This window comes from Plectropomus leopardus, chromosome 15 (assembly GCF_008729295.1).
Source record: "Plectropomus leopardus isolate mb chromosome 15, YSFRI_Pleo_2.0, whole genome shotgun sequence".
Taxonomy (NCBI): Eukaryota; Metazoa; Chordata; class Actinopteri; order Perciformes; family Serranidae; genus Plectropomus; species Plectropomus leopardus.
In genome coordinates, this window is record NC_056477.1 from 32,157,485 (window position 1) to 32,185,401 (window position 27,917).

General features: G+C 40.8%; 1 protein-coding gene across 1 annotated transcript in view; it reads left to right on the forward strand.

Moving 5' to 3' along the window:
* Positions 1 to 27,917, forward strand: part of hydin (HYDIN axonemal central pair apparatus protein) — a 143,651-nt gene that overhangs the window by 62,736 nt on the left and 52,998 nt on the right. The window contains 24 exon segments of the mRNA XM_042502646.1: positions 1,524 to 1,661; positions 2,191 to 2,425; positions 4,111 to 4,314; positions 4,488 to 4,662; positions 5,836 to 5,969; positions 8,639 to 8,766; positions 14,768 to 14,904; positions 16,175 to 16,302; positions 16,424 to 16,537; positions 18,994 to 19,074; positions 19,263 to 19,412; positions 19,509 to 19,686; positions 19,689 to 19,747; positions 21,104 to 21,233; positions 21,336 to 21,536; positions 21,639 to 21,809; positions 22,047 to 22,238; positions 23,408 to 23,571; positions 23,801 to 23,875; positions 24,553 to 24,736; positions 24,870 to 25,011; positions 26,899 to 27,055; positions 27,187 to 27,280; positions 27,440 to 27,543. Coding sequence (XP_042358580.1) covers positions 1,524 to 1,661; positions 2,191 to 2,425; positions 4,111 to 4,314; positions 4,488 to 4,662; positions 5,836 to 5,969; positions 8,639 to 8,766; positions 14,768 to 14,904; positions 16,175 to 16,302; positions 16,424 to 16,537; positions 18,994 to 19,074; positions 19,263 to 19,412; positions 19,509 to 19,686; positions 19,689 to 19,747; positions 21,104 to 21,233; positions 21,336 to 21,536; positions 21,639 to 21,809; positions 22,047 to 22,238; positions 23,408 to 23,571; positions 23,801 to 23,875; positions 24,553 to 24,736; positions 24,870 to 25,011; positions 26,899 to 27,055; positions 27,187 to 27,280; positions 27,440 to 27,543 — 3,475 coding nt within the window.

Consider the following 27,917-nt stretch of genomic DNA (forward strand, 5'->3'; position numbering starts at 1 on the left):
TTTATTGCACTGTAACTATTTTATGAATGGGAATGGGATCACTGGACAACTGAATGACCAAATGATCACTCAAAACTATGAATTGCCGGTGTTTCAGCGAAAGTTGAGTTAAAGTACAGAGAGACTAATGCAATGGCAAGATAAAAACTTCAAATATGCACAACTTTAAAACTTAAAAAAATGTAAGCATGAATTATAGAAAAATGTACCCCCTGTACAGTTGTTATGAATGTTGAAATTAGTTCTTGAAACCAAAACCATTTTTCTACCAGGCTGTAATTGACTTTGGAGCCAGCCTCAAGTGGTGACTCAAGGAACTGCAGTTTCTGGCTCTTCATGTTGGCCTCATTTTTCAGCCCCAGAGGTTGACAGTTGGTTGCAGTAACAAAATGACAGTCTTTAAAAACGCATGTTTGCATGGGAGATGTCCTTGTCCTTTTTGGTGCATTTTTTTGCTGTAGATAATGTGACTTAAACTAACTGGAGCTGGTGAAAGTAAGAAAATCAAGTGTGATACACTCTCTCTCTCTCTCTCTCTCACACACACACACACACACACACACACACACACTCAGTCTGTGTGTGTGTGTGTGTGTGTGTGTGTGTGTGTGTGTGTGTGTGTGTGTGTGTGTGTGTATTACAGGACCACAACATTTGTAATTTGTGAGAAAGTCCCAACTTGATTCACTTGTGCCACAATCATGTTAATCACGGGGCATTTGTGAGACGTGTTTTGTTTGTTAAGTTTTGGCAGGATATTACCAGACATCAGGGCAGCTTGTCCCTTAACACAGCACTGATCACAGATTGAGACACATCAGTGCCCTCTGCTGGTTGCATCTTTAACATCAACTCATTGTCAGCTGATGCACCAGTGCTGCATAATTCCTGGGGGCTCTGACAAATGTCTGTGCAGACTTGAAAGCTGCCTCACATGTATGTTAGCTCACACAGACATACACACACTTAAACACACTATAGAAATAACATAGCCAGTGTTTCACTAAATCTTTTTCATATTTATTCAGCACTTTATTGCAATCGATCCTGACCTGTTTCCTGCCACTTTTCTGTTAAAGCTCCTCTTTAGTTTAGAAACTTTTAATGAACTTGATGGGTGCACTCAGTGTGATCCCACAGGGAGAGAGAGTAGAACCCAGAGAGAAAATGAGAGTCAGAATTATTTGGGGTGAGTGTGCTAAATATTTTTTCTCCACCTGGGTATTATAATATATGTTAATGGCATATTGGATGTTCAGTAGATGCTTCTATAAGTTCCTGTTGCATTTTCTGCATGTTTGTGTCACTGGCAACCTCTTGGACATCTTCAGGCTTTCAGCTGTCTTCTTTCATGAAGCTGGGAAATTTTTTCGTATATTTTCCTTGCCTCATTTCGCCTCTCATTCTTGCCTCTTATTATTGATTATCCCTGTTTCATTTTTTTCATGTCTGTTTTATGCAGATTTACTTTGAGTGTGGGGGAAAAAAATTAACTTTACTTTTTTATGATTTTGCCATCACAGAGAGGCACAGATGCTGGAGTCAGATGAGGAGCAGAAAAGTCCAGAAAAAGTGACTAAAGAGGGCTGGAGTTCCTCTAGAAGAGATGCGGCTGAACAGAGCAGCACAAAGCGCCGTCTGGGTGTGGAAGAGGTAGGCAGGTTTCCCTGAGATTCCCACTTTTTTAGAGGATGGAGAAGGCCTGCAAATCAAGTTCTGTCTCTAGGCTGCAATGCAGTGAAGGCAGACAACATGTGCATGTCACACCCACATGCACACATTTGTGCATTAAAAACCTCAATGTTGCTACCCTCTTGTGCAATCATGTCAAGATATAGAAAAATAGGCAGATTGAAGTCAGAACTCAGTTAAAACAGTTATAAACTGAGGTGACGGGCTTGAGATATCTTCTTGAGTTGCTCTGGGGTAGTGAGAGTGTCGATATTGAGAATGTGTTGTAGATAATTGCTGTGTTTAGTGCACAAAAACCAAAGGAAGATTTTTCAGGTTCAGAATGAACTTGTGGGACTTGAAGCATAAAACAGTTTGTAGTGAGTATGAGAGACATGAATGTGGCATCCACCTTTTCATCAAGTCACTCATGACAGGTGTGTGTCCCAAACTGGCAAACTTGGGAGTCTTACAGAAGCTTTCTGGAATGAGTTAAAAATGAGAATGAATCATTTTAAGTTCCACTGGTTTTGTTTTTCTTCAGGTGTTTGATATCTTGCCGATATATGGTCATCTGCAACCTGGGAACCAGCAGCAGGTCATTTTCTCTTTCTACGGCCACGAAAATATCAGCAGAGAGGTGGTAGCACAGTGCAATGTAGAGGAGGGGCCGACATATGACATCACACTCAGAGGAGAAGCATCACTAATAAGCTACAGCCTTGAGCCCGCCAATATTGACTTTGGTCTGCAGGTATGTATACAGGACTCCACTTTGTCTTCTCTGTCCTTTTAAAACATATATTTGTATGTCCTCACCTCTGTGACAGATAGAGAAATCGAAACTGTAATAAAAGGTGGTATAATGTCAATATAATGATCAAAACATCGTTTTCACTGTCTGCCTCTGCTGACAACTGCAAACATCCTGCCTGAGCAGTGCACATCGCGCCTCAGCAGCGCCTGAGCAGTGCACATTGTGCCTGAGCAGCGCATGAGCAGCACCTGAGCAGTGCCTGAGCAGCACCTGAGCAGCACACGTTGCACCTGAGTCAGTATGGCTGCACCAATCTTTTAAAATGGGTGCCTTAAAAAAGGCAACAGCTGACACAGGTTGTGTGGCCCGGCTAGTGTGGCTAATTTTACTCCTCCCCATTCCATTTGTAATGCTGAGGGACAGATGGGAGGATAAGTCGTTGTATGTCATTGGGATACACAATATATAAAGACAAAATATCTCCTGACTGCTGAGAGGAATCACAGGAACTTTGAATGTCACAAATGTGTTTTTACAGTCTGGTCTTTTGCCTTTCCACCCCCTCTTTAGTGTGCAAGCCATCCAGAGCAGTTATCACTGATATTCAAAACAAGGACATATTGATTTTTGATGTAGTTGAAATGAACGATTAAGCAGAACATTTTTGGGCCCTCCTGTCTGTCCAGCACAATTCTTTATCTTGCTTTCTTTTCTCTCCTTTTCTCCCCTTTCTCCCTCTCTCTTACTCCTTAAAGTAGATTCAATCAATTCCATTTATCCATATTAGTCAAGAAGTCCTGAACCCCTCTGTGCATGCACATGAATTTAACCAATTCCAGATTTTGAGCAACATTTTTGAATCACTTTTCTTGTTTCTCTCTCTGTCTTTTACTTTCACCATTGTTATATTTTTATAATAAATATTACCACAAACCGTAAGGTTCAAACAGAGGCCACTTCATACATCCTGTACTAGAAAACTGTTTTTTATGCCTCAGCACTATGTTCCCAGGTTGTCTGTCTGTCCACCCATCCCATTTTTGTAAAACCCAATATCTCAGGAATGCTGTAAGGTAATTTCTTCAAATTTTAAACAAACCTACAGTTAATGATGACATGATAAACTAATTTATTTTTAGTGGACATATGTCAAAGGTCAAGGTAGCTGTGAATGCGATATCTCAAGAACACCTTGAGGGAATTTTTAACAATTTTCCACAGACTTTCACTTGGACTCAACAAGGAATGGATTAGAATTTGGTAGTCAAAGGTCAAAGCCACTGCAAACTCATGAAACATATTTTTGGCCTTAACTCAAGTGGTTAACTCCACTGTGACATCATAATATTTTACAAAAACACTTCTGGCCATTACCTAATCAGGGAGACATTTGTTTAGATACTGAATTAGTGACACTGATTTCTGGTGTCCACCTTGAAGTTATGCTGATTGTAGAGATCTTCTGTGCTGCCGGGGGAAGATGTGTGTGAATTTCCACATTTTCACAGACATGGAAGTAAACTGAGACGGTAACTTTGTATTGCACTCTATTACCTTTACAGGCCCACCTGAAAGACAGTAGGTGGAGTGGTTTGCCATAAGGCTAATTCACATGCTCTTCAATGAATAAAAACATACTGGTAGTTTAAAAAGCATGCTGCCTCTCCCCTCTTTTCTTTCAGCTGTTTAATCATGCACAGAAAATTGAGGTGACCCTAAAGAATACTGGCAAGGTGGGCTTCAAATTCAGGATCATAAACCCACAAATTGAGGATGAGGAGGGGGCTGGTGGGGAGGCAGGGGCACAAAGGAAGGCCCTGGAAGAGGAGCAAAATGAGAAAGTACAGGAGGTCATACCTGGCTGGCCCATTGTCATGCCCCACACGGTGAGCAGGCACTATTTCAGATGTGGAAGGATAATTTATTATGTATGAGGGATTTATTTTACTGTTTTTTGTGTGTGTGTGTGTGTGTGTGTGTGTGTGTGTGTGTGTATGTATGTATGTGTGTGGGTGTGTGCGCGCGCGCGTGTGTGTGTGTGTGTGTGTGTGTGTGTCAGGGTTACATTGATGCGGGTGCAGAGCAGTGTCTCCATGTATTGTACCTCCCAGGCATCCCCGAGGTGTTTGAGAAGCACCTAAAGCTCCAGGTGGCTTTTCTGCCGCCACAGGACATCACGCTGACTGGAGAAGGAGTGTTTCCTCGGATCAGTCTGAACTTGCCGTGGAACCTGAGTATGCACAGACTTGTACTCATACACACATGTTCATGTCCTTACTCAACAAGCCAACAAGGATCAAATGTTACAATCAAATATACAAGTTTTTTTTATTTATTTACTAGTATGCTTATCCTTTAAACAAAAAGCAAACTGTATCTTCAAGACAATTATTTGCCCAAATGCAATGACTGTGTTAGGTAATGCCACTGGAAGAAATCGTTCTGTGTATTGGAACCATAGACTGTATATAAAGATAGACAATGCGTCTCCACTTAGCTGCATGCATATTTACAAATCTTGGAATAGTGAGGCAATGACCCGCCCTACCCTCCCTATGAGTGGCTCGTACAAGATGCCTTTATTGGTTGGATTGGTTAGGTTTGAGTAAGAGGAGTGGTATTGGTTAAGGTTAAGGTAAGAATGTCATGGTTGATTTGCAATTTTGCTATCCCCGCTCTGCAAAAATGAAGTCAAAATATCCAGCCGCTGTCATCATGTAGTGGTAACATCATACAGAGTCTGCATAGTAGTGATCTGTGGGGTTGTAATGTTCCTGCCCATATGCCAGTCCGACTAATTGTGAGCAGCACCATTAATTGCAAGCACACCAGTTGGCGCACACAGCTGTCAATCATGACGACACGTCCCCTTTTTATGGCATTAAATAAGTCATTAGAAACAAAATGATCAGAAACAAACACCTGAACATACAGCAGGGTGATAAGTCCTTTGACTTTTTAGTTTGATCCATGTGTCATTTACTAATATGGAGGTGGTGGTGTTTATGACCTGTACTGCAGCCAGCCACCAGGGGGTGATCCAGAAGTTTTGGCTTCACTTTTTGCAAGCTTTCATGAAGTCCATCTTTATATATAGTCTATGATTGGAATGGACAATTTGAATCTTAGTCAAACTCAGTTAACAGAAAGTGGTTCACATGTGGGATGATTGTGTACTGATCCCCATAAGAAAAGTGCCAGAGAACAGAGTCAGCTACACAATAGAGCTAATTCCCCAGAACTGAATTCATCCCCTAAAGTAATCCCTGTGCCTTCTTTGTTTTCTGACTGGTTTGCATTAGAAAGCAGTACGCCCAAATCTTTCAGTTAGTGGACAGGTCTCCCTAATAACCATGCCTCCATGCTAACAAATAGTGAGACATTCTTTCTTTATGATTCCCTTGCAGCTGAGGAGTGCTACAGTGATGTGGTGCAGCAGGCCAGAGCAGCTGTAGAGGGAGACAGAGTCAGAGCGGAGCTCATGAATGGAATTACCAGTGGAGGTGGAGGAGCAACAACCGAGGCCAAGTGCACCCTCACAGTCAGTGACCCATATTAACTATATTGATGTTATGCAATGAAAACATTCTGCTCTCTATTATTTTGGAAGCATACTGTATATAGTGTAGTGAAAACTCTTTATTGCTTCATTCAACACAGGAAGAATAAATTATATTCAGAGTTCATGCTGTTTCCTGTTTAGAGGGTTTTATGCATATGTTTTAAAAGATAATGCATGCCATTGTGGTCAACATATGTAGTGTGCATGCTCCAAATATATATTCTTTCCACATGGCAGTGCCACTGCATCACTCCTGTTAGTAACCAGCCTGTTCTACAGGGCTTTCGCTGCTTTTTATCTGTGGATTGGTTTTCCAGGAAGTAGGCAAGACCCACTGAATTACAGTGGGAATGGATTTTTTCTACTTCTCCCAGTATTTACTCATGGTTTTGTGTGTTGTCCAAGTAACATCCCTGACATTTCCCCTAACCACTAAAATAAAAAAGCAAACATTTTCATAGCAGATAAAGGTAAGCAAGATAAGGACAGCAATACCTGTGCAAAGCCTGACAGATTGGGAACTTTACCATCTTATCCATAAAAAAAATAACAAGAAAAACCCCTGGCCTCACTGACTTTCAGTCTGTTGTTGTGGCGTAGAAATTAGAGAAAAGGATGGCAGATGCATTTAGAAAATGTTCATATTGCACAGTTTTTGCTTGACTGTCCATTATTATGTCTAAATACCTACGAATGTTATTTTTTGTTTTTTAACAATGGTCCCATTGTTGTGCAGTTAGGTATTTTTATGTGCTGAGCCACAGCCCCCTTTCAAAGTTAATTTATTAATATCCTCAAAACACAATGACAAGTTGTTGAAAACTGCTTGTTGAAATGATTTCTGTGAAATGATTCACAGGACGTGTTAAAAATCGCGAGAAATCGCGGTAGCAGCTGAATTCAGCTAGCGCTAACCTGCCAACCCAGCAACGGCTGGTACAGCGGGCAGCAGCGCTGGGTCTAACCCGGGGAGATGAGGTGCACAAGTTAAAAAAAACTTCTCAACCTCGCGCACCAGCTCAGGCTCCATCCCTGCCAGAGACATGAAATTCCACGTCCCTAGAGCTAGCTTCTGCAGCCGAGTATCGGACCGCCAAGGTCCCTGACTTCGGCTGCCGCCCAACTCATACTGCACCCGACCCCTTTGGCCCCTCCTATGGGTGGTGAGCCCATGGGAAGGAGGTCTCACGTCGCCTCATTTGGGCTGTGCCACCAGGCGCTCGCCATCGAGCCCCATCCCCAGGCCTGGCTGATGAATCCTACAATTCGAACCAAATGTAGGATTCATCAATAGGGGGTGCCGGTGACCCGTGTCCGGGTGAGGGAAACTTCTAACTAATTGTAGCAATCATCAATAGAGGTCTGGTGAGACCTCCCCTAAGACCTGTTTGCCATGGGTGACCCTACCTGGGGCATAAAGCCCCAGACAACTGAGCTCCTAGGATCACTGGGACACGCAAACCCCTCCACCACGATAAGGTGGTAGCTCAGAGAGGGGGCTGAACTATCTCTTTAAGGAATATCCCAAGTGGAGTTTTGCCTAGACAGAATCTAGACAAATCTGCAAATGTCAAAGCTGTGTATCAAGATAAATGTCATGATCATCAGATCTTCAAGGTTTTGGCTCCTTTTTTTCTAAACTTAAAAAAATGTAAACTGACAATCAGCTCTGCTCTAGACCAGCCTCCACGTCTGAGCCTTGAGTCATGTAGGGATATCTGAAAATGTAACTTTTACCAGTCAAAAGTGAATGACATTTGTTATGACGATGGCAGCGCATGTAGATGCAGCAGCCAGTTGCTCTTTAAGTCCTTGCTACTTTTTCAATTTTTTTCTGGCCTCTTTCTGCTGAAGCACAACTTTTCTACAATAGAAAAGCACTTATCAGTATTGGGATATGTTGTGTGGAGTTTGGAGTGAATGCAACAGATCACGAGAGGATCCCCACCAACGGCATACACCGAGCGGCCAGTCAGACCAGAGAAGAGAAACTAAACTGAAAGTGCTGGATGAAGAGAGGAAGGATAGCCGGCATCAGGGTGAGGCTGACCGACCTTGGACCGAGAGCTGTTCCTCTACCAAGCCTTCTTCTGGCTAATATCCAGTCACAGGAGAATAAAATGGATGAGATGTGATTGAGACTCACTCAGCAATGGGAGAATGCTCTGTGCACATGGTTAAACCCTAACATCCCAGATCAAGCTATTGGACTGGATGGATGGACCTTGTTGGGAGCCTTTAGGACACAAGACTCCGATGCAAATGCAAAAAATGCACTTTTAGGAATTGAATGGCAGCAACATGCCCAAGCAACCGGATGGAATCTTCACAGTAGCTGCTGATTTAATCGACTCGTTCTCCCGAGATATAGTAGGATCAAGGACAAACGATTAATATATCTACCTGCTACCTTCTTCTACCTTATACATCCAGCTGTCATTCTGCTCTGTATGTGATGAGACATATTCTAAAAGGAGCTTTTCCTTTTAAAAACAGATTAAGAGGGACCTTAAATTAATGTTCTGAAAACTGTGCTTTTTATTGTCTTATGTTACTCTTCAGTACCTTTTTATTAACTTTTGAGTGTCTATGTTCCCCTAATTCTTTCCCTCCCCTTTTCTTTTGTCTCTTTTCCCTGTTGCTTCTAGTATGAAGATCTGCTCCACATGGAGATTGAGAGAACGTTGGTCAAACAGAATGCTCTTGCCGTGTCCGGTAGCCTGCTGGAGCTCAGAGACTCACAGGGTTCCTCCAGAAAGTGGCACAGACTTGGCCAGTATGTTCTCTCTCTCACACACACACACACACACACACACACACACACACACACACAGATGGTCCTCTTACTGTATTGAAACAAGAACTGTTGTCAGTTTCAAAGACTTTGGGTTAATGAATAATACAGTATATGGCTGGGTATGTTTTGGTTCTTTGGTTCTTGTGCAAATTGATGGATGTCATGTTGTGCATTGGCTGTTTTCCCTCATACCACATTGTGATCCCTTTTTTTTAACTCCCACAAATCTTTACCGCTAACACCGTGTCCTAACTGAATGTAAGCGTCAGACTATCGCACCACATTGCATTACATCATACGCTCTCCATCCACACTGCATCTGTTAAAATGGAACTTCATCATATCATGTAAACAAACCACACACCTATCAGCTATGCACTCAAGACAGAACCACTGAAAAAATGGGGCAGCACTTACTTTCCATATTATCTGCCCAGGAAAGTGTTGCCCAGTGTTTATATTGTTGCTGTATATTGTACATAACTCTAGATGAACATTTAAAAAATGCACTGCAGGAATTGCATGATTCCATCAGCAGCAACATCACCAAGAAACCAGATGGAACCTTCAGGAAGCTGGTGACTTTAATCAAACAGACCTCAAATCTGTCTTAACTAAATTCCACCAGCATGTCCAGATCCCCACCCAGAGGAGGAAATCCTGGACTATGTGTATACAAATATTCCTGACAGCTGCAAAGACATCACTTTGGCTTGTCAGATCATATTTCTCTGCTCATCCTGCAGACATATTGTCAGCTGAGTCCAAGAGTCCAACCAACAGTTAAAACTGTTAAAGTGTGGACAGATGAAGTTACAGCAGCTCTACAGGACTTTTTTTTAGTGCACAGATGTTCAAAGATGCTGCCACTCAGGGCGCCTGATAGATCAGTGGATAGAGCTGCACCCCATGTACAGAGGTTGTGTCCTCGCTGCAGCGGCCGCAGGTTCGAATCAGCCTCAACACTGTCCTGTCAATTAAAGGCAATACCAGCCCCAAAAAATAATCTTAAAAAAAAAAAACAAAGATGCTGCCACTCAAGATAGCAAGATCAATCTTGAAGAATATGCATCTTCTGTGACATCATATATCAGCAAATGTGCTGATGACATGTTGATCACAAAGACAGTGAGATCATTCCCCAACCAGAAAGCCTGGATGAATGGGGAAGTGAAGGCTCTTATCAGAGCATAAAAAGTTGAGTTTTACTCAGCTGACAAGGAGGCATACATCATAGCCAGAGCACAACTGAGAGCTGGCATCAAGGAGGCTAAGAGGAGACACCAGTAGAGACTAGACAAAGAGCTCAACAGCAACAGCACTAAAGATATGTGGCAGGCGATTCAAAATGTCACAGGCTACAAAAGCAGGAGCGCCTCCATCATATGTGAGGCTGCTAGACGAGCTGAACACACTTTACACTCACTTTGACCTCCTCAATAAAGACTTAGCTGTGAAGTCTACGCTGCCTCCAGAGGACTGCACACTCTCAGTGACCACAGCAGATGTGAAAAAACTCTTGAAGTAAATATAAGCTCTTACCCTGATCCTGATGAAGTGCTTTGAGAAATTGGTTCTCCAGCACATCAAAGACAACATCCCTGCCAGCCTGGACCCTCACCAGTATGCTTTCAGAACCAACAGATCCACAGAGGATGCCATATTTACTGCTCTTCATTCAGTCTTCACTCACCTGGAGAATAAGACCTGCTACATCAGCTCAGCATTCAATACAATCTACTCTCCCATGAAGCTGACTGGAAAACGTAACATCCTGGACTTCAGTACAATGCTCTGCAACTGGATTCTGGACTTCCTCACATGCAGACCCCAGAGAGTTCGGATTGGTACAGTGTCTCCTCCTCTACAATAGTGTAGAGGAGGAGACACTGTACCCCCATAACTGCACTCCCAGACATCAGGAGAACTGTGAACTTGTGAAGTATGCGGACGACACCACCATCATTGGTCGTATTACAAACAGCAATGAGAGTTCATACTGGGGGAAATTAACAATCTTGCAGAGTGGTGCACAGAGAACGACCCACTGCTCAACATCAGTTAAACCGAGGAGCTGATTGTTGATTTTAGAAAGAAGGAGGCAAAGACACACACCTTCTACAAAATCAAAGAATCCAAGATGGCAGCAAGTCAGTCTACATAAATGTTAAGTGTCATCTGTTTTTACTAATAACTTTGTTATCCTTTCAACATTCTCACCTAAATTGAGCAAAGTATTTTCAAGTGCATTCGCACACATTATTTTGCAAAGAAATTGGGCATATCTCCTTTCTTGTCCATTTAACTTGGGATGTAAACTGCACCAATCCTCCAAATCTAATCCTGCAACTCGACTGGGTCCTCCTGCACATCTCAGGCTCCACCTGCCTGACCTCTTCGCCTGGCCTTGCCACCGCATCTCCTCCCCTCCTCTTCCCCATCTCCAGCTCCTCTGCCAGCAGCCTGCTCTCCAGCTTGGGTCGCAAAGACTGTACGTCTTCTCAGGCTCTAACCTGTCCGCCCGCTGATGATTTTAAAACCTTTTGTGACTCTGTTGATCTCACTCAATTGATTAATTCTTCAACTCGTCCAAATCATAAATGCCATGAGAGATCCACCCTAATTGATCTGATCCTGACTAATGTTCACCATAAATTTTCAGCTGTTGGTGTTTTTTGCAATGGTTTAACTGATCATTGCGCTGTTGCCGCAAACAGGAACACTAAAATCCCTAAATTAAAACCGCACGTCATTTTTAATAGGGATCTAAGAGGGATGTGGAGACAGCCTGGACTCAGAGTTAAAGGCAGTGATAACCCCTGGTTTTCCCCTGGACTAGCAGAAACTGTGCGTGCATGAAACCTAGCCTGGGCTAAGGCAAGAGCAACAGGTTTTGCCACTGATTGGACTGCTTTTAGACAACTAAGAAACAAATGTTCCGCTTTTATAAAGAAAGCCAAAACATCTATCACCAAAAAAAATTAAATGACCCCAGGAGATTTTGGAAGGTAATAAAATCCCTTTCTGGCAGCAACAATTCTCAAGCTGTACCCACTTTTGTTATGAAGGATTCTGTTGCTATTCATGACAAAATGGAAATGTTGAATTGTTTTAATGAGCATTTTGTATCTTCTGGCTCCATGTTTGTCTCTGCTTACCCTGTATCTGTGAAGTCCAGTAGTGATGTGTCAGTGTACGCTGGTCAGTCTTTTAATTGTAAGCCTTTCTCTGCACAGGAGGTTCACAAGGCCTTAAAAGACTTAGTTCCTAGAAAGCCTTTAGGACCTCATTCTACAGATCCTTATTTCTTGAAACTGGCAGCTGACTTAGTGGCAGAGCCTCTCACATATCTTTTTAACCTTACAGTGCTGACTAAGGAGATTCCAAGGTTATGGAAATCTGTCTTTGTTCTACCCTTATTGAAAGGTGGTGAGCCAAGTGTTTTAAATAACAATCGGACAATGTCCAACTTATCAGTACTAGTCAAAGTTCTTGCATCTCTGGTAAGTAATCAGGTAAAGGTGTTTTTATACACAAATGATATTTTATCAGCAAATCAATCAAGTTGTAGAAAAAAGCACAGCAGATAAGAAGCAACATTGCGTAGCCCGTAGCCCTCTTCATTGATTTATCAAAAGCTTTGGACACAGTTGACCATGATGTTTTAAAGCTTAGACTTCTGAGCTCAGAGCTCTTAGAAGAAGCAATTGCTTGATTCTCAAATTATCTTAGCAATCAGTTTCAGTGCATTAGGTTTGATGGTCTATGCTCTAATATTGTATCTGTTCACAAAGGCGTACTGCAGGGCTCTGTATTAGGTCCTCGTTTATTTACAGTTTATGTGAATAATATTATACTTAATATTTTAATCTATTAATCTTATGCAGACGACACTTTTGGATATTGCTGTGCGGCAAGTCTTGCACGGGCTGTTGAATACTTACAAAATGCATTTTTTAGTTGTTCAAAATACACTGCATGACCTGAAACTTGTTCTAAATGCAGATAAGATTAAGCTAATGTTGTTTACTAACTCAAAGACTATGTCACAAAATGTACCCGTGGTGGTCACTGTGGATGGAAAAGAGATAGAGGTTGTTTATTCTTACAAATACCTGGGTATTTGTAAGAACCTCTGACGCACCACCTTAAGCTGTACTCTTGTGTAGGATGGCCTCCCCTGGCGACCCGTAGGCTCTTACATTGGTACATTTTCATATATAAGGCAATTCTTGGGCTGGCCCTGTTCTATGTTTGTGTTTTTATCACGCAAAAAAGTACCAGATAGTACTCGCTGCGTTCTCAAGACCTCTTTATGCTCTTGGTCCCAAATGTTCGGACAGAAATTGGGAAAAGGGCTTTTGGGTATTCTGCACCCTCAACCTGGAATTTCACTATTCAAAATAAAATGAGCTCAAGGAGCTGGTGTCCATAAATGTCTTTAAATCTAAAACGAAAGAGTTAGAAACAGATTCTGTAGAATATAATTGTCTTTAGCCTGCCTGGTTGTACAAATACCCCCCGGAGAATACCTTTTGACTGATAGATAGTTGTGAATTGTGTTTTGTCTCCTTTTGTGTCTCTATCTGCAATTTTGTGTTTTTCACTGCCGACTGTCTTGGCCAGGTCTCCCTTGAAAAAGAGATTCTTAATCTCAATGGGACCAACCTGGTGAAATAAAGGTTAAATGAAAATAAATAAATCAGCGCAGCTGAGGTGGAGCAGGTGAACAGCTATAGGTCCTTAGAATTACTGTCACTGAGAACCTATCTTGGTCATCAAACATCAAGTATCTGCTGCAGAAACACCAGACTACGGAGCAGCTTCTTTCCCCAGGCTGTGAGATTACTCAACTCCTACTTTGACGCCAAAAGATGTCGCAGGATTTAGGATCACCTTTAAATTTCATTTCTTCTTAAACTACGTTTAAGAAAAGTGTCAATAAACTTATGTTGTACCTTGTACCTAATAGATATCATTGTTGTAGCTACCACATTGTATAATACCACTATCTCCACTTTGTAAAACAAGCTAGCTTGCTAGCATAGTATTTATATAAACATTCAGCTCCCTGGAGATCTCACTTCATCCAGATGACAACTGTAGAGACGCCCACATTCCCATCATGCCTAGTGCTGGACTAAGTAGTGTGTAGTTTAGTTTGCTGTTTTATGTTCTAATATGCAAATGTTACTTCTGACTGTTTATAATGTGGCTCTTCAGAGAATGGTGGTTTATGATGGTTATTTTATTTTTTGTTAGTTTATAGTTTACACCATTAGATAGTTGGCTGTTACACTTCATCACCCCATCTGTATTAGCAAAAAAAGAATTCTCACAATACTATTCATCTGAGAGTTGACAATTCACATCCTCATAAAGAACACTGATGTTCCCTTTGTAGAAAATACCACATGGTAAAGTTGCTGTTGATGAATGAATGAAGTTGGTACAGATGGTCACATTTGATGCACTGTGAATCAGCTGTTCCTCGTCAACTGCAGCACAGTCAACACAAGCAACAGGAATAAGATAGAAATGGGGCGAAATTCAGCTTGAATTGGCAGTCAGTATCATGCTGTATTGCGCTGCGTCACTCACACGCAGTTAGGACAATCCTGTAGGAAATAATATAATCAAAGATGTAGATGCTCGCTATCTTCTCATCCAGTGAAGACACGGCATTGACAATGATAATGAATAATAAAGTCGATGTTCAAGGCAAAGACTTTTGTTCTGTTGAAGTGAAACAACACACTCACATGCTAAAATTTAACTTCAACAACTTTTTAAAATATTCAATCTAGATGTGTAAAATGGTAACATGGTTATCATGACAAATGAACAATTGAATCTCAGAAATGCATAAAGCTCAAGTATTGCAAAGCCCTGCTTTAGTAAACAAGCTTATGACACACAGTAGATGTTGTTTACTGTTGTCTTATTCATGTCTCCACTTCGCTTCTTTCCACTCTCTCAGGTTCCCGCTCCCAGAGTATGTTTTGGATTTTGGATATGTCATTCCAGGGAAAGTCCTCAGTTACACTGTAAACGTGACCAATACTGGATCACTGCCTGTGTCCTTCCATGCCAAATGCAAACCTCTAGCTGGCACAGGTAACACCAAAGATTTCTGTGGTATTCTCACTACTTTTTACACAGAGATGGTGCTGTAGGACCACTGCAAAGGCCTTCCGTTATGCTACCATTACAGTTTTTACACAAAATCAAATGACGGAGGCATGATGCTGCCCCAGAGTGTGATTTTAGACAGCATGCTGGCATCGCGGAAACAAAAGAGGCATGATAGGCATGATGCCTCTCGCGTCTGCCTTTAGTGTGATATATAACATATGTGTCAGCAGCACTTTCTAAACAATAACAGTGGCATAACATGTCAGTAACAATCATTAACCTTTTCTGTCATATGGTGGTTGATATTGCCCTCTGCTCAGTGGTTAAGGAAAACCTGGGCCTTACTGTTTTCAATATTTGTCATTTACAGCTGTGGTTCTTCTTATTTGAGTTAGCTTCTAACTGCTGCTAGCTGCTTTTTAAATGTCCTGTGTGGGTCACACAGAGAACACGCCATCAAAACATTAAGCCTGTCACGCCCATGGTCCCATCCTGCGGGTCTATTTTACGAAGACCTTGGTTTAGCACTGTTCTGTCCTGCTCCACTGCTGGTGAAGACAAGAAAAATCTGCCCTCCCCATTCTGCAATTTTACCTTTTATGTAGAACTGCAAAGCGTCATAATGGCACGATATTCCAGTCTTGAAAAGGCAGTGCAAAAGGGGCTTGTGTGTCTCTTTTCATGCAGTGGTACCACAAATTGAGCAACAACGGTGAGCTAGTCCAAGCAGTCAGCTTGAGCTGCCCTGATTCATACACATGACACACCTAACTCTCCATATCATCCATAAAACACAAACATCAGCTCTCTCTAGCAGACCGCGGCTAGGGGAAGGATATATTTAATCATCACTTATTTACACATACCTGCAGGGAGTGATGAGGTCAGAGTCCAGATGCCAAAGTCTAACTATGTTCTGCTGCTGGCTAGGCTGAACCTAGCACACTTGGCACCCAAAGCAAGCTTTGCCCCAAAATGTCAAACTCAGCTGTAGTGACAAGTTTACAGGTTTATAATTTTGCTGCTAAAACTTAGATTGAGTCCTATGTGGCTGAGTGGGATAAACAAATGATCTCTATATCTTAAAGTGATAGGATAGTAGAGAAAGGATAGATTGTCTCAAAGGGAGTGCAGCATCATTTATGGGGTAATATTAATTGTTGTGTTTTCATTTTCTATTTCTCTCTTAGTCTTCTTCATTTTGCTTTGATGAAATAAATAATACTTAGAGTTTTTTCTTATTTCTTTAAAGGATTCAGTGCAGGCTTTGAAAGAGTAAAAAACATGGCCTGTGGTGAGACTCAGACTTTCACAGTTAAATTTGACCCACAAGGAGCCAGCCTGAAGATGGGAGATATAAGTGCTGTCATGCCGATACAGGTACACAGAGCATACACAACACATGTGGATGTGCACAAACACTCTGACTGTTTCTGATTCAGACCTTTAGGTCTCCTTCTAAATTGGTGACATTGTTCCTAAGGTGATTTTGCTTTTTCAGGTCACAGGTGGTCCAATGGTCCAGGTGCGGCTGTGTGCAGTGGTAATCATGCCGGCCATCACTGTTTCCACGGATACAGTGCAGTTTGACACTGTGCAGTGTGGCATGTGCCAGGTAATACAGTATGATAACATGGAAGGGCAAGATACTGGTGTGTAGCCCTAAGGGTTGCTTGTTGTGTCCTTCAGTTGTGTTGAAAGTTTGTGTAACCATATAATCTTGTACACAGATTTGATTATAATTGGATATTTACACAAAGTCAAATAAAATAAACTTCTACCACCAATTTTATTTGACTTTGTGTTATTAACATGCAAAAGCAGCAGATTAGGAAGCACAAAAACTATACAGAGGTAAAGGTTAACTGATCATATGACTCATCCCATGTCACCATCAATCTGTGAAGAAAACTTTGCCTTTCTCACCTAGTTCCATTATGAATGAAGAATCCAAAAACGGAGAAAATTCTTAAAGAGGCCCTATTATGCTAATTTTCTGGATCATATTTGTATTTCAGGGTTCTACTAGAATAGGTTTACATGCTATCATGTTCAAAAAACACATCATGTGTCTCAAACTGCCGTGTGCTGCAGCACCTCTTTCTGAAACAGTCTGACTAAGCTTTTGTCCCGTCTCCTGAGAAGCCCAGTCTCCTCTGATTGGTCAGCTGGTTCTCCCTATGCACATTCTATTCTGTTTGTTACATTGTGATGTCACACAGTTACAGAGGTTAACAGTTAAACTCAAACAAGCAGTTTCAGGCAGCTTAGTAGTGTCCTCTGAGGGAGAGAGAGCTCCCTTTGGCTTGGACTTTGGCTTTATTACTTGGGGAGCTTTTACAAGCACAAAAATGTTTACACAAAACAATAAAGAAAAGGGGAAACAACAAAAAGCATAATAAGGCCCCTTTAATGAATTTTCGTCATATGTTTACAAACTCTTACACAACTGGTGCAGTATAATCGAAGTCTCATTTGTCCAGTCAGATACTCAGTACTTTCCAAACATGTCTTTTTGTTACAAAAGTAAGAGACAAAAAACAAATCTACATGAGTTTCATGCCTGAGCAAGAAACGTGTTTGAACTTTACTTGTGCATTAAACTGAGTTAAAATATACACACCTTGCCAGACGTGCAACTCTCATAATAAATGAATAGTGAGGTTTTAATGAAAATGCGTGTTTTTAGGAAGTACTGAGCATTCAACTAGAGAATACTGCACTAGCAGTGTGAGAGCTGGGAAAGACATGTTGTGATATAGTTGCTGTTGATAAGTGCAGACCCCTTTTACCCCTTTATCAGGAATTTTTATCATCATCGTTTGACGCATACAAGGAAAGTTTATTTTGCAATTTCAGAGTAACATAGGGTGAGTAATTGATATGCAAACGATCATTCTGCAGGTGAAGTATTCCTTTAACATTGCTGGGGGTGTGCGTGGCAAACTAACAAGGGGCACTGAGGAAAGAGCAGTATGCTGCCTCACTGTGGTGCCATGTTGTGGTCAGATTAGGGTTAGTTTATTTCCAAATAATTCTCTTTAACCTCATTCCCTTTGCAAAAAAACCCCCAAAAAAAAAAACATCTAACACCTGCTAACATCTGGCTTTTCAATTATTACATGCATAATGCCAATTGTACACTTTCCCATTGGGACAAGAGTTGGGATTGGCATTCACACCAGGGTCAAAAGACTGCAGTAGTCACAGGTACTTATCACCTTTAGCTTTGATTGTTAATGATGGAAACAGAACACCTGGGTCAACATGCTAATTTTAGCCCCTTAGCTGGCAAGATGCAATGACGCTGTCTGTCTCCACCTAAGCAGTGCTAAAGCAGTGATACACTCAGGGTCTAGACAGAGGGATGTCATGCTGTAAAGCTCACAACACAAGGGAAAAAGGAGCACGCTCCTAACCGCAACTGAAAAACTCTTCCAGGTGCCAGCGCAAAAAGCAATATATACAACAAAAACTGATCGTCAGCACACAGTAATGTCCTTTTTAGATGTCTTTAATTCTGGTCTGTGGCAGCCACATGACGAATGCATTTTCAACCAGAAGTCTTCTACAGCATTAAAGACATTTAAAAAGGACATTACTGTGTGCTGACGGTCAGTTTTTGTCGTACATAAGCTTGTAATGCGATGTGAGGCAAATTGTGATTTGTGATTTTGGGCTACATAAATAAAATTGACTTGACTTGACTGTTCTCCGGTCTGTCCGTGACATTAAACGGACACACCAAAAAAAAAAAAAAAAAAAAAAAAAAAAAAAGCCACACACGCACACAAAAACTCTGAGTGTGCTGCTGCAGGACTGTGTGTGCACAGCTCTGCTCAACTGGCAATGGAAATGGTCTATTTTTAGCAGGTTTACCTGTGTCTGAAAAACCCACATGTATGTGCTAATTTTGGTGAGCTTATACATTTGGAGATCAGCATTATTTTCACTATGATCAGTGATTTGATGCAGCAGCATAAAAGGCCATGTATGAACTAAATATCGGTATCTATTCATTTGTAGCCAAACTTATATGAATGCACTCAGATTGTTGTTGTTCCCCATCAGATGAAGGCAATCCAGCTGTTTAATCATGAATACGTGCCCTGTTACTGGAGCATAGCTGAGAAGGTGAAGCTTTTCAAAAAGGTACCACAATTTCCATGAAGTTTTCCATTAAATTTTGTCATTTTATATCCAGTAAACAAAAACTCCTTCTACATTTCATCTATCTGTAGCATGAAAAAACTATTTGTTGAGAATACTATTACAAATACTACTACTACTACTACTACTACTACTACTACTACAGAGCTTCTGTTCTGGCTTTCTCTCAGGTAGATAAGTTCCTGCCTCTCTACCAGCGTAAAAAGGTCTTGCAGAAGCAATGTCCACCTCCAGTGGTGTTTAAGACCATTCCCAGCTCCGGCATGCTGGCCCCTGGTGAAAGAGTCAACGTCCAGATAAAGTTCAGCCCTGCAGAGGGGGTAAAGAGAGCTCAACTGATTTTAGAGATTGACACAATACATATCAGAGCCCAGGACATTATATGGGTAGTGACCTAATGCACCTTTTTTTCGCAGCACTCTTACAACAGGCAGCTGGAGGTGCATGTGTCTGACAGCACCCAGCAGCTGTTGATCACAGCCCAGGGGCAGGGGGAGGAGCCACAGCTCCACTTCTGTCCGGAGGTGCTGGAGATGGGGCCTTGCCTGCCTGCCAGCACTGAAGTTAAAGCTGAGGTCATCGTCAAAAACCCCTGCTCTTCCCCATTGAGTTCTACTCCCTTGAATTTGACACACAGTATCTCAAGGAGGAAAAGGTAGCTCCCTTCTGTCTGATTGCAAAGGAATAAGAAAGAGAGAGAAAGTTTGAATGAGAGCGTGAAAGGCTGCTAGATAATAATACTGTAAGTATATACATTTTACCAGATGCCTTTGCCAAAATCATAGTAGTAATAATAATAATAATAACAACAATAACAATAACAATAACAATAACAACAACAATAACAATAATGATAATAATAATAATAATAATAATAATAGTAATACAAAACTTTATTAATATAGCACCTTTCAAAACACAGTTACAAAGTGCCGTATAATAAAAACAGAATTCAAATAAAAATGCCCTGGCCCTGGAATCCATCATTTTTGGAGAACCATGAAAGATATTGTAGAAAAGTGTTAAACATTAAGACTGTTTTTGGTTTCAGGTCCAAAATTATGAAGGGTGCTATAACAGCTCCTCTGCCTCTATGTACATTTTTAGAATAATGCTGATCACCACAAAAAAAGCAATACAAAAAACTGGTTAAATCAAGAACCACCCACCTTAACTGATTGGTTTAATGTGATACATGAAATTTTTGTTATGGGAAACTTATCCTTTGAATTGAGACTTAATACAGCCTTATTTGAAAAATCCTGGGAAGGATGGATAGTACTGGGCGCTGTACTGAATGAACTTGATGAATTTGCTACAGTGCGATTTGCACAGTATAGGTTGTTTGCAGTGCACTCTGCAGCTATGCTGTAGGCCTGAGCAGGTTATGCAGTATTGAAGGCCTTTATTATATAAAAAAATATTTTGTAATGTTTTTTGTAATGTGTATGTTCCTGGCAGTGGTGCGTGCAATGGGCCGCTTTACACCCAAACCAGTCATTTAAAGGACACCGTGATGCACTGTTGAAATTGTTATTATTGTACAGCACTATTGTAACTACCCTTGGTGGCTGGCTACACTTTGACCTTAAAATATTCTTCTTCTTCTTCTTCTTCTTCTTCTTCTTCTTCTTCTTTTTTTTTAAACTTTTTTTACATTATCTTGTTTACTTGTTGATGTAGTTGTCCACAGTTTTTTTTGTCAATTTTTAAAAATTTAAATACAAAGAAACTATATTTAAAGAACAAATAAATAGAGAGTGAAAAAATGTAAACAAGAGCCCAACACTGTTACTTAGTGAAAACAGATAAAAGCATTTGCACAAAGCTGTTTCCAATTCTTATGTATAAATCATATGTCAGCTTATTTTTAGCTTAGATTATAGATAACATTTTGACCTTTTTTTTCCCTCGCTCTTATCTCCTCACCTTGTCCCTCACATCATGTTATTGTCCTCTTCCTGGTTTCCTTCTTCCTCCCAAATCTTCCCCACTGCTTAATCCCGTGCAGATCCTGCGCCTGATGCAGGGTTATGATGAGAACAACATATTACTGTTACCTCCCAGAGTCCCAGGAGAAAGCCTTCATACAGAACTGCTCGACTACTACCAGCAATACTGTTCCCAGTTCAAAGATGATGGTAGCTTCAGGCACACATGTCCATCAAGCTCTGAAATCATGTTCCTGCAGGTGCCTGCATGCTGTGTGTGTACCTGTTTTAATCTGATCTACTTGTGTGCAGCAGAGCTGAAGGAAAGCGTGGATGAGAAAGAGGCCAAGATGGGTGATACACATGAGGAAGAAAAGAGGTCAAGACAGAACAATGCCCACCCACCAGGCAGCAAAGTGAAAGACTTACACACTTTAACTGTGTGGGCACATGCGCACGCAGCGACCGGCAGCGAGAGTTTGGCGTCCTACCTACCTAAATCTGCTGAATTAAGTGAGTACAACTCTTTCAGAAGCAGAAGATGAAAGCAACCTTAGTGTGCATTACTGTCTGCCCTACAGGGGCTATCTGTATTAGTAATGCTTGCTCTTTCAGTGGTTTCCGAGATGAGCAAAGAGAGAGGCAGTGAAAGACTGGAGCAGGTGGAGATGACACCTGTCTCCAGAGCAATTGCCTGTCACATGGGTGTTGATCTTTCCCTTGAGGGTCTGGCTGCACGCAACCGTAGAGGCATTGCTGTTATCGTGTATGGAGCCCCACTGACAGGTGAAGCAATTCAACTAAACAATAAACCACACATTCTGTATTGTATTGTAAAAAAAAAAGTATACCAACTCATTTGCAGAATCTTGATATCTCGATTAAAATATTTCCGAGGAAGAAACCAGTTGCAGTTTAAAATAAAATAAAAACAAAACAAACAAGTAAATTCTATCATCAAACAAAGATGGAGGACATGCACTGTATAGTACATGTGAAATTTTGTGTGTCCTATTCCTCCAGATAATGGCAACATGGCGGCTGCTCTGGCGCATCACTACAGAGTGGAGTGCATGAGTGTTGATGCTGTGGTGACAGAGGTGCTGATGAATAGTTCTTCAGCTGTTGGTCTGACTGCCAGAAATCTCTATGAGTGTGCTGCTGCTGAATATGCTGAGAGGAGTGCTGAGGAAGCTGGTGAGAACCATACACTCTGCATGCACTGGACTTCTTATATGGTTTTTAATGCCTCCATGCTGGCAATAGCTGTGGCGGGAGGCATATGTTTTGGAGTCATCCATCCCTCCATACACCTTTCTCTTCATCTGTCCTTCCATCCTCTCATCTGTCCCATTCTTGTGAGCATGATATCTTGAGAACGCCTTGAGGGATTTTTTTGCAAATTTGGCACAAATGTCTGCTCAGACTCAAAGATAAACTGATTCAAATTTGATGGTCAAAGGTCAAAGTCACTGTGACCTTGCATCTTTCTTATTCTTATTTGAATGCAATATCCCACCAACGCCATGAACACATTTCTGTGGCACAAACATCCACTTTAAATCAAGGATGAAGAGATTAGAATTTTGTGGTCACAAGTCAGAAGTGACCACTGTGACGCCTTCTCACGAATTTGATATCTCCTTGAGGGATTTAATATCTCCAAGATCACCTTGAGGGAATCTCTTCAAATTTAGCCCAAATGTCCACTTTGACTCAAGAATGATTGATTTACCGATTAGAACGTGGTGGTTGAATTTCAAAGTTCACTATGACCTCAAAATTTTTTTTGGCCTTTACTCAGGAGTTCATATGTAATTATGACAACATTTCACACTAATGTCTCGTAGGATCAAATCATGACTTTTTATATGCAGGAGGTCAAAGGTCAGCTCAGGAAGATATTTGGGCAGATGATGAATTGGTGATATTAATGTGTAAACTGTGCTGATTGTAGAGCTCTTCTGTGCTGCTGGGGAAAGATGTGTGTGAAGCATCCATGTTTTCACAGATTAGAATTAGAAACTGTAACTGTAACTTGACGGGTTTGTGGGCATACAACTATGAGGTGGTAATTCTAGTCGTGTTTCTGTATTTGTTTTGGGAGTTACAGTTAGAGAAGTGACTTGTAATGGACAGACTAGTAATTCCTCTCCAGACTGTCAATGGGCCCATTACCAAGGCATTCAGTCACCAAGCATTTCACAGGAATGGCTAATAAAAGACTGTGATTGTACTGAGCCACCTTGTGCTTGTGATCAGGCTTCATAACTCTTCTATAGTCAAATAGGACCCTACTGCAGTAAAGCATAGTATTTAGTTTAGATTTGTAATTAAAGGTGAAAATAAATAAATGCATCTGCTTCCAGCTCAGACGCCGGAAGCAGGAGTTGCAGCACATCCTGAAGCCTCGGATCCAGCTCTGCATGCAGCTCCAGCTTCACAGGATAATGTGGAAATTCCTGCAAAAGCCAGCCAGGACAGCTGCAACAGAAGCAACTCTAAGGCTCCTCAGGGCTCTGAAAGCACACCTATCACCCTTTGCCTGGTACATTTTCTCAAATTTTCAAGTCAACTGCTGCTTTAGTGTAATTTTGGAATGATTAAGCATTGTGGTCCAGATTTGGGAAGTGGAAGCATGTTTATGTACCTTTTTTTTCTTGAAATGAATCTACTGGATACAAATTTATCTTTGCAAAATCTCTCAATTATATCTGCATTTGGAAGGATTACAATAAAAACTGTTGATATAATTTAACAATTTGATTTGTCTTCAGGGAGGAGATGTGAGCATTCTCAGCAGTCTCTTGTCTGAACAGCTATTGGCTGATATCCTGTCAGAAAGATTTCAGGTCAGCTAACGTCCTGTTTGTCCTGTAAATATGCACTTTATTCTAGTCGTAAATTGTGTGGCACATTCCACAACAGTTCCAAAATCTCCAGTTAAGTGCGAGGACACAGTATCATTTATTTTTATTTTTTTATTTAGAACGGTACATGTACTGTTTAAAACATAAATGTTACCATTTGATGCACCGTACCAGATCATAGCTTAGAGCTAATTCACATCTGCAGTCCCTTGGCAGGTCAGAACAAATACACAGCACAATGATAATATAAAGTTGTACAAGAAGAAGAGAAGAAAACACACACACGCACGCGCACGCATACGCAGGCACACACACACACACACACACACACACAAGCTAACACAAAACAAACAATGCACTCAATAGCATGTGATATAAAGTGATACAAAAAGGACACAACACACACAATACAAAATCTACACAAAAACAAAAACACAGAAAAAAAAGCTACACACAATGGGACCTTATATGAGTGCAGACGAGTCCTTCTTTAAAACACTTCTGCTACATGCATTCATCAGAAAGCTCACAGCTCTTTGCAGTTATCAAATTATGCTTAATAGCCAACAGAAGTTTCACATAAGTTTGACTTGTGTTTTCTCATGTTTGTTCTCTTTGTCCTGTCGTCATTGCTGCTGGTGCTGCCATCGTGATAATAGTGCAGCGACTGTCATGGTGGAATAGTGATTGATGGCCTGGAGTCTGTGTACACTCAGTCAGCAGCAAGCACGCTGCAAGTTGTTCTGAAAGCCCTTAATAACTGCAAACAAATTTTTGTAGTTAACTTGTCTGACTCCTACACTGCCCTTATGGCACGACAGAGAGCACAGAGAGAAACTGAAGGTAAGAGATGCACTGGCTCACATACATACACAAGTTATGATACAGAAGAGATAACTCTACCATAATGTTCTTTCAATTCAGTGAGGTTTATGGCACTGTTCAATGTGTGGAACTTCCTGTGTGTGTCCCTCAGAGGCTCTGCAGAAAGAAAAAGCTACCAGGGAGGAGCAGTGGCTGCAGCAGCTGGATGAAGAGGAGTATGACGCTCTGCCAGAGGAGGAGAAGGAGCGTATTGTCCAGCAACACAGAGAGAAGTGCCGACAGCAAAAACTCAGGTAAAGACTGGAGAAGGCTGCACACACTGGACCTCATGCAAGAACATTTTTATCCTAAAACCTCAATACTTTTTTCATGTTGGCAATAACTGTCCATCCGTCCGCCATTTGAATGCGATATCTCAATGTCCTGAGGGATTTTTTTTAAATTCTTTAAATCAAGGATGAACTGATTAGACTTTGACTGTCATAGGTCAATCTCACTGGGACCTTCCATCCATCTCATTCTTATATATGATATCTTGAGAATACATCTAGGGAATTTCCTCAAAATTGGCACAAACCTGGATTTGGGTTTAAGATTACACTGATTAGAATGTGGTGGTCAAAGGTCAAGGTCATTGTGACCTCAGAAAACAGATTTTTGTCCCTAAACTCAAGGATTCATTCTGATTATAAAAAAATCACACAAATGTCTAATAGCATTAAATGATGAAGTAATGCCATTTTATATTTAACTTTCAACTTTACTTATTATTACGCCAAAGGAAATTTGATGTACAGCAGGCATCAAGACACAAAAAATACATGGACAATAAATGGACAAATACACATGGACAACATCAGAAACAAACACAGAAATACAGAAACTCACGAGCTCACGTGACAACAAAGATCCCCATACACTGAAGCAGAAACCCAACAGTTTGAAAACAGAACAGTAAATAAATAAATGCATCGGCAAGTCTAGCAAAGTACAGTGGCAATAGACAAAATGCACAGCAATAAATAATCAAGGTCAGATGAATAATTAAATAATAAATAATCTAGGTATACAAACTACCTCAGCTAGATACACATAAAAGACAGCAAAATAGGTCACCAAATTAATCTTGTTGGCAACAGGGATAAAAGAAGCCCTGGCATGCCTTGTTTTTGTTCTCAGCTTTCTGAAACGGTGGCAAGAGGAAACAAGATCAAAGTCCCTGAAAAGAGGTTTGGTCACGACAGTTAAGGATTTGTTAAGCTTTACTAACGGGCTTACTGTAAGTATCCTGCAGCTGGGTTTGCTGCATGTTTTATGACATTTGGTCAGGTACTGAACTGGTGACACTAATTTTTTGGTGTCCACCTTGAAACTCTGCTGATTGTAGAGATCTTCTGTGTTTGAAGCATCCAAGTTTTCACAGACATGGATGTTATCTGTAAGTGCAATTTGACTGGAACAAGGATGCGTACAAATACAAGGCGGTAATTCTAGTTTCTGTGAGGCTTGCTAGTGTTTCAAGTTGAGTCACCACACTCTCTTAACTGGACAAATTTGTAGTAATTTGTTTGTTGAAATTTATGTATCTGTCCATGTTATCGTAATTAATTTCTGTGTTATATTTAAAATCCATATCTGTTCAGACATCATTATTCTTAGCCAAACAAATGTATCTTTGTATGCATGACTGATCCAACTGGTCTGGATCACCTGTGATTTTTTTTTTTTTTGTACCTAAGAGAAAATTCTAAAGAAGAGAAAATGCCACAGGTTCACCACAAGCAATCACATGTGCCACTTAAGAAGGAATCTGTTTATATTTCAGCTTCTTGCATGAGGTCCATTGTCTATTGAATGCTTGACACTAACTTGTTTTTAAACCTTTGGACATCTTTTCACCTGCCTCATGATCATGAATATAATTCGGATGCAGAAGCAACAAAGTAGAACCAAAAAATTAGAGTTGGCCGAATCGAAATGAAGAAAAAGCATCATTTATATGTAAGAATAAACTGCACAGGAACCAATGAGTAAAGATAGGAGAAAACAAATATCAGAAAGGACTATGTGTTTGCATAGTATCCTCTTTAACCTTCTAGTTTTTCATGTTACTTGTTTGAAGTCCCCAGTGGGAATATTTTCAACTATTAAGAAAATATGTGTATGCATCTGTGTGAAAGGGAGCTCAAGCGTATAGCGAAAGAGCAGGAGGAACGGAGGCATGAGGAGGAGCTAAAAAAGTTTAAAGAAGAAGAGTTGAAGGAGAAGAGCAAAAAGGGAGGAAAGAAGGATTCTAAGGAAGTGTCGAGGAAGAAGAGCTTGCTTGAGGAAAAGCAGGTCTGTATATGTATTCCAAGTCAACACTCAGACACAAAACACAATAGCTGCCATAAGCACAAATGATATGCAATCTTACTAAGTCTTCTTGTCGGTGGTCATGAAACTCGTGTGTTTGATTTCCTCTCCAGTCAGCAGATGCTTTAAACGGGCAGAGGATGTCTTCCTGTTACAACTCTAAAGAATCACTAGTGGATGCAAGAGAGAAGCATCATATAAATGAAGGTGCAAGCAATTGCAAGGAATCTCAATTTTGTTAAATGCTGGACACTTGAATTATTTTCCAATCATTTTGGCTCCAGGAAAATGTGAATAATATGAAGTAAATAATAACTTATAGAGTGTTATCTGATTGCTGACATATGGTCCTCCTTGCTTTAACAGTGCAGCACTGTAAAGAATCTGATGATTTACAGAAGCAGACCGAAGAAACCAAAGCATCACATGCAGAGTCTCCTCAATGCACAGACAAGCTGGAGGGAGAAATGGTGAGTTTATTAAGGAGCAAAGTTAGTGGCACTGTCAAACCCACGCAGTATATTGCTATTGTTACACAAAAAGCAAATCCTCCATTTGTAATGCACTCTTGCAGCTCTTTAAAGGCACAGCAGTTTGAAGTATCAAACTTAGCATTGAACTGTGAATATACAACATTTACAGAGACATGATCAGCCAAAGCAATAGATCACAGCCATTATTTGTTATCATACAATAAGGAATCATACTCACATTTCCATTGAATATAGTTAAATATTTACTTTACCAACAGAGCACAACAGAGATATGAATGAATGAATTGCTGTGTTGCTTTTTTAGTTTAATTAATTTAGAAAGGACAATTTTACTCATATATTCTGTTGCA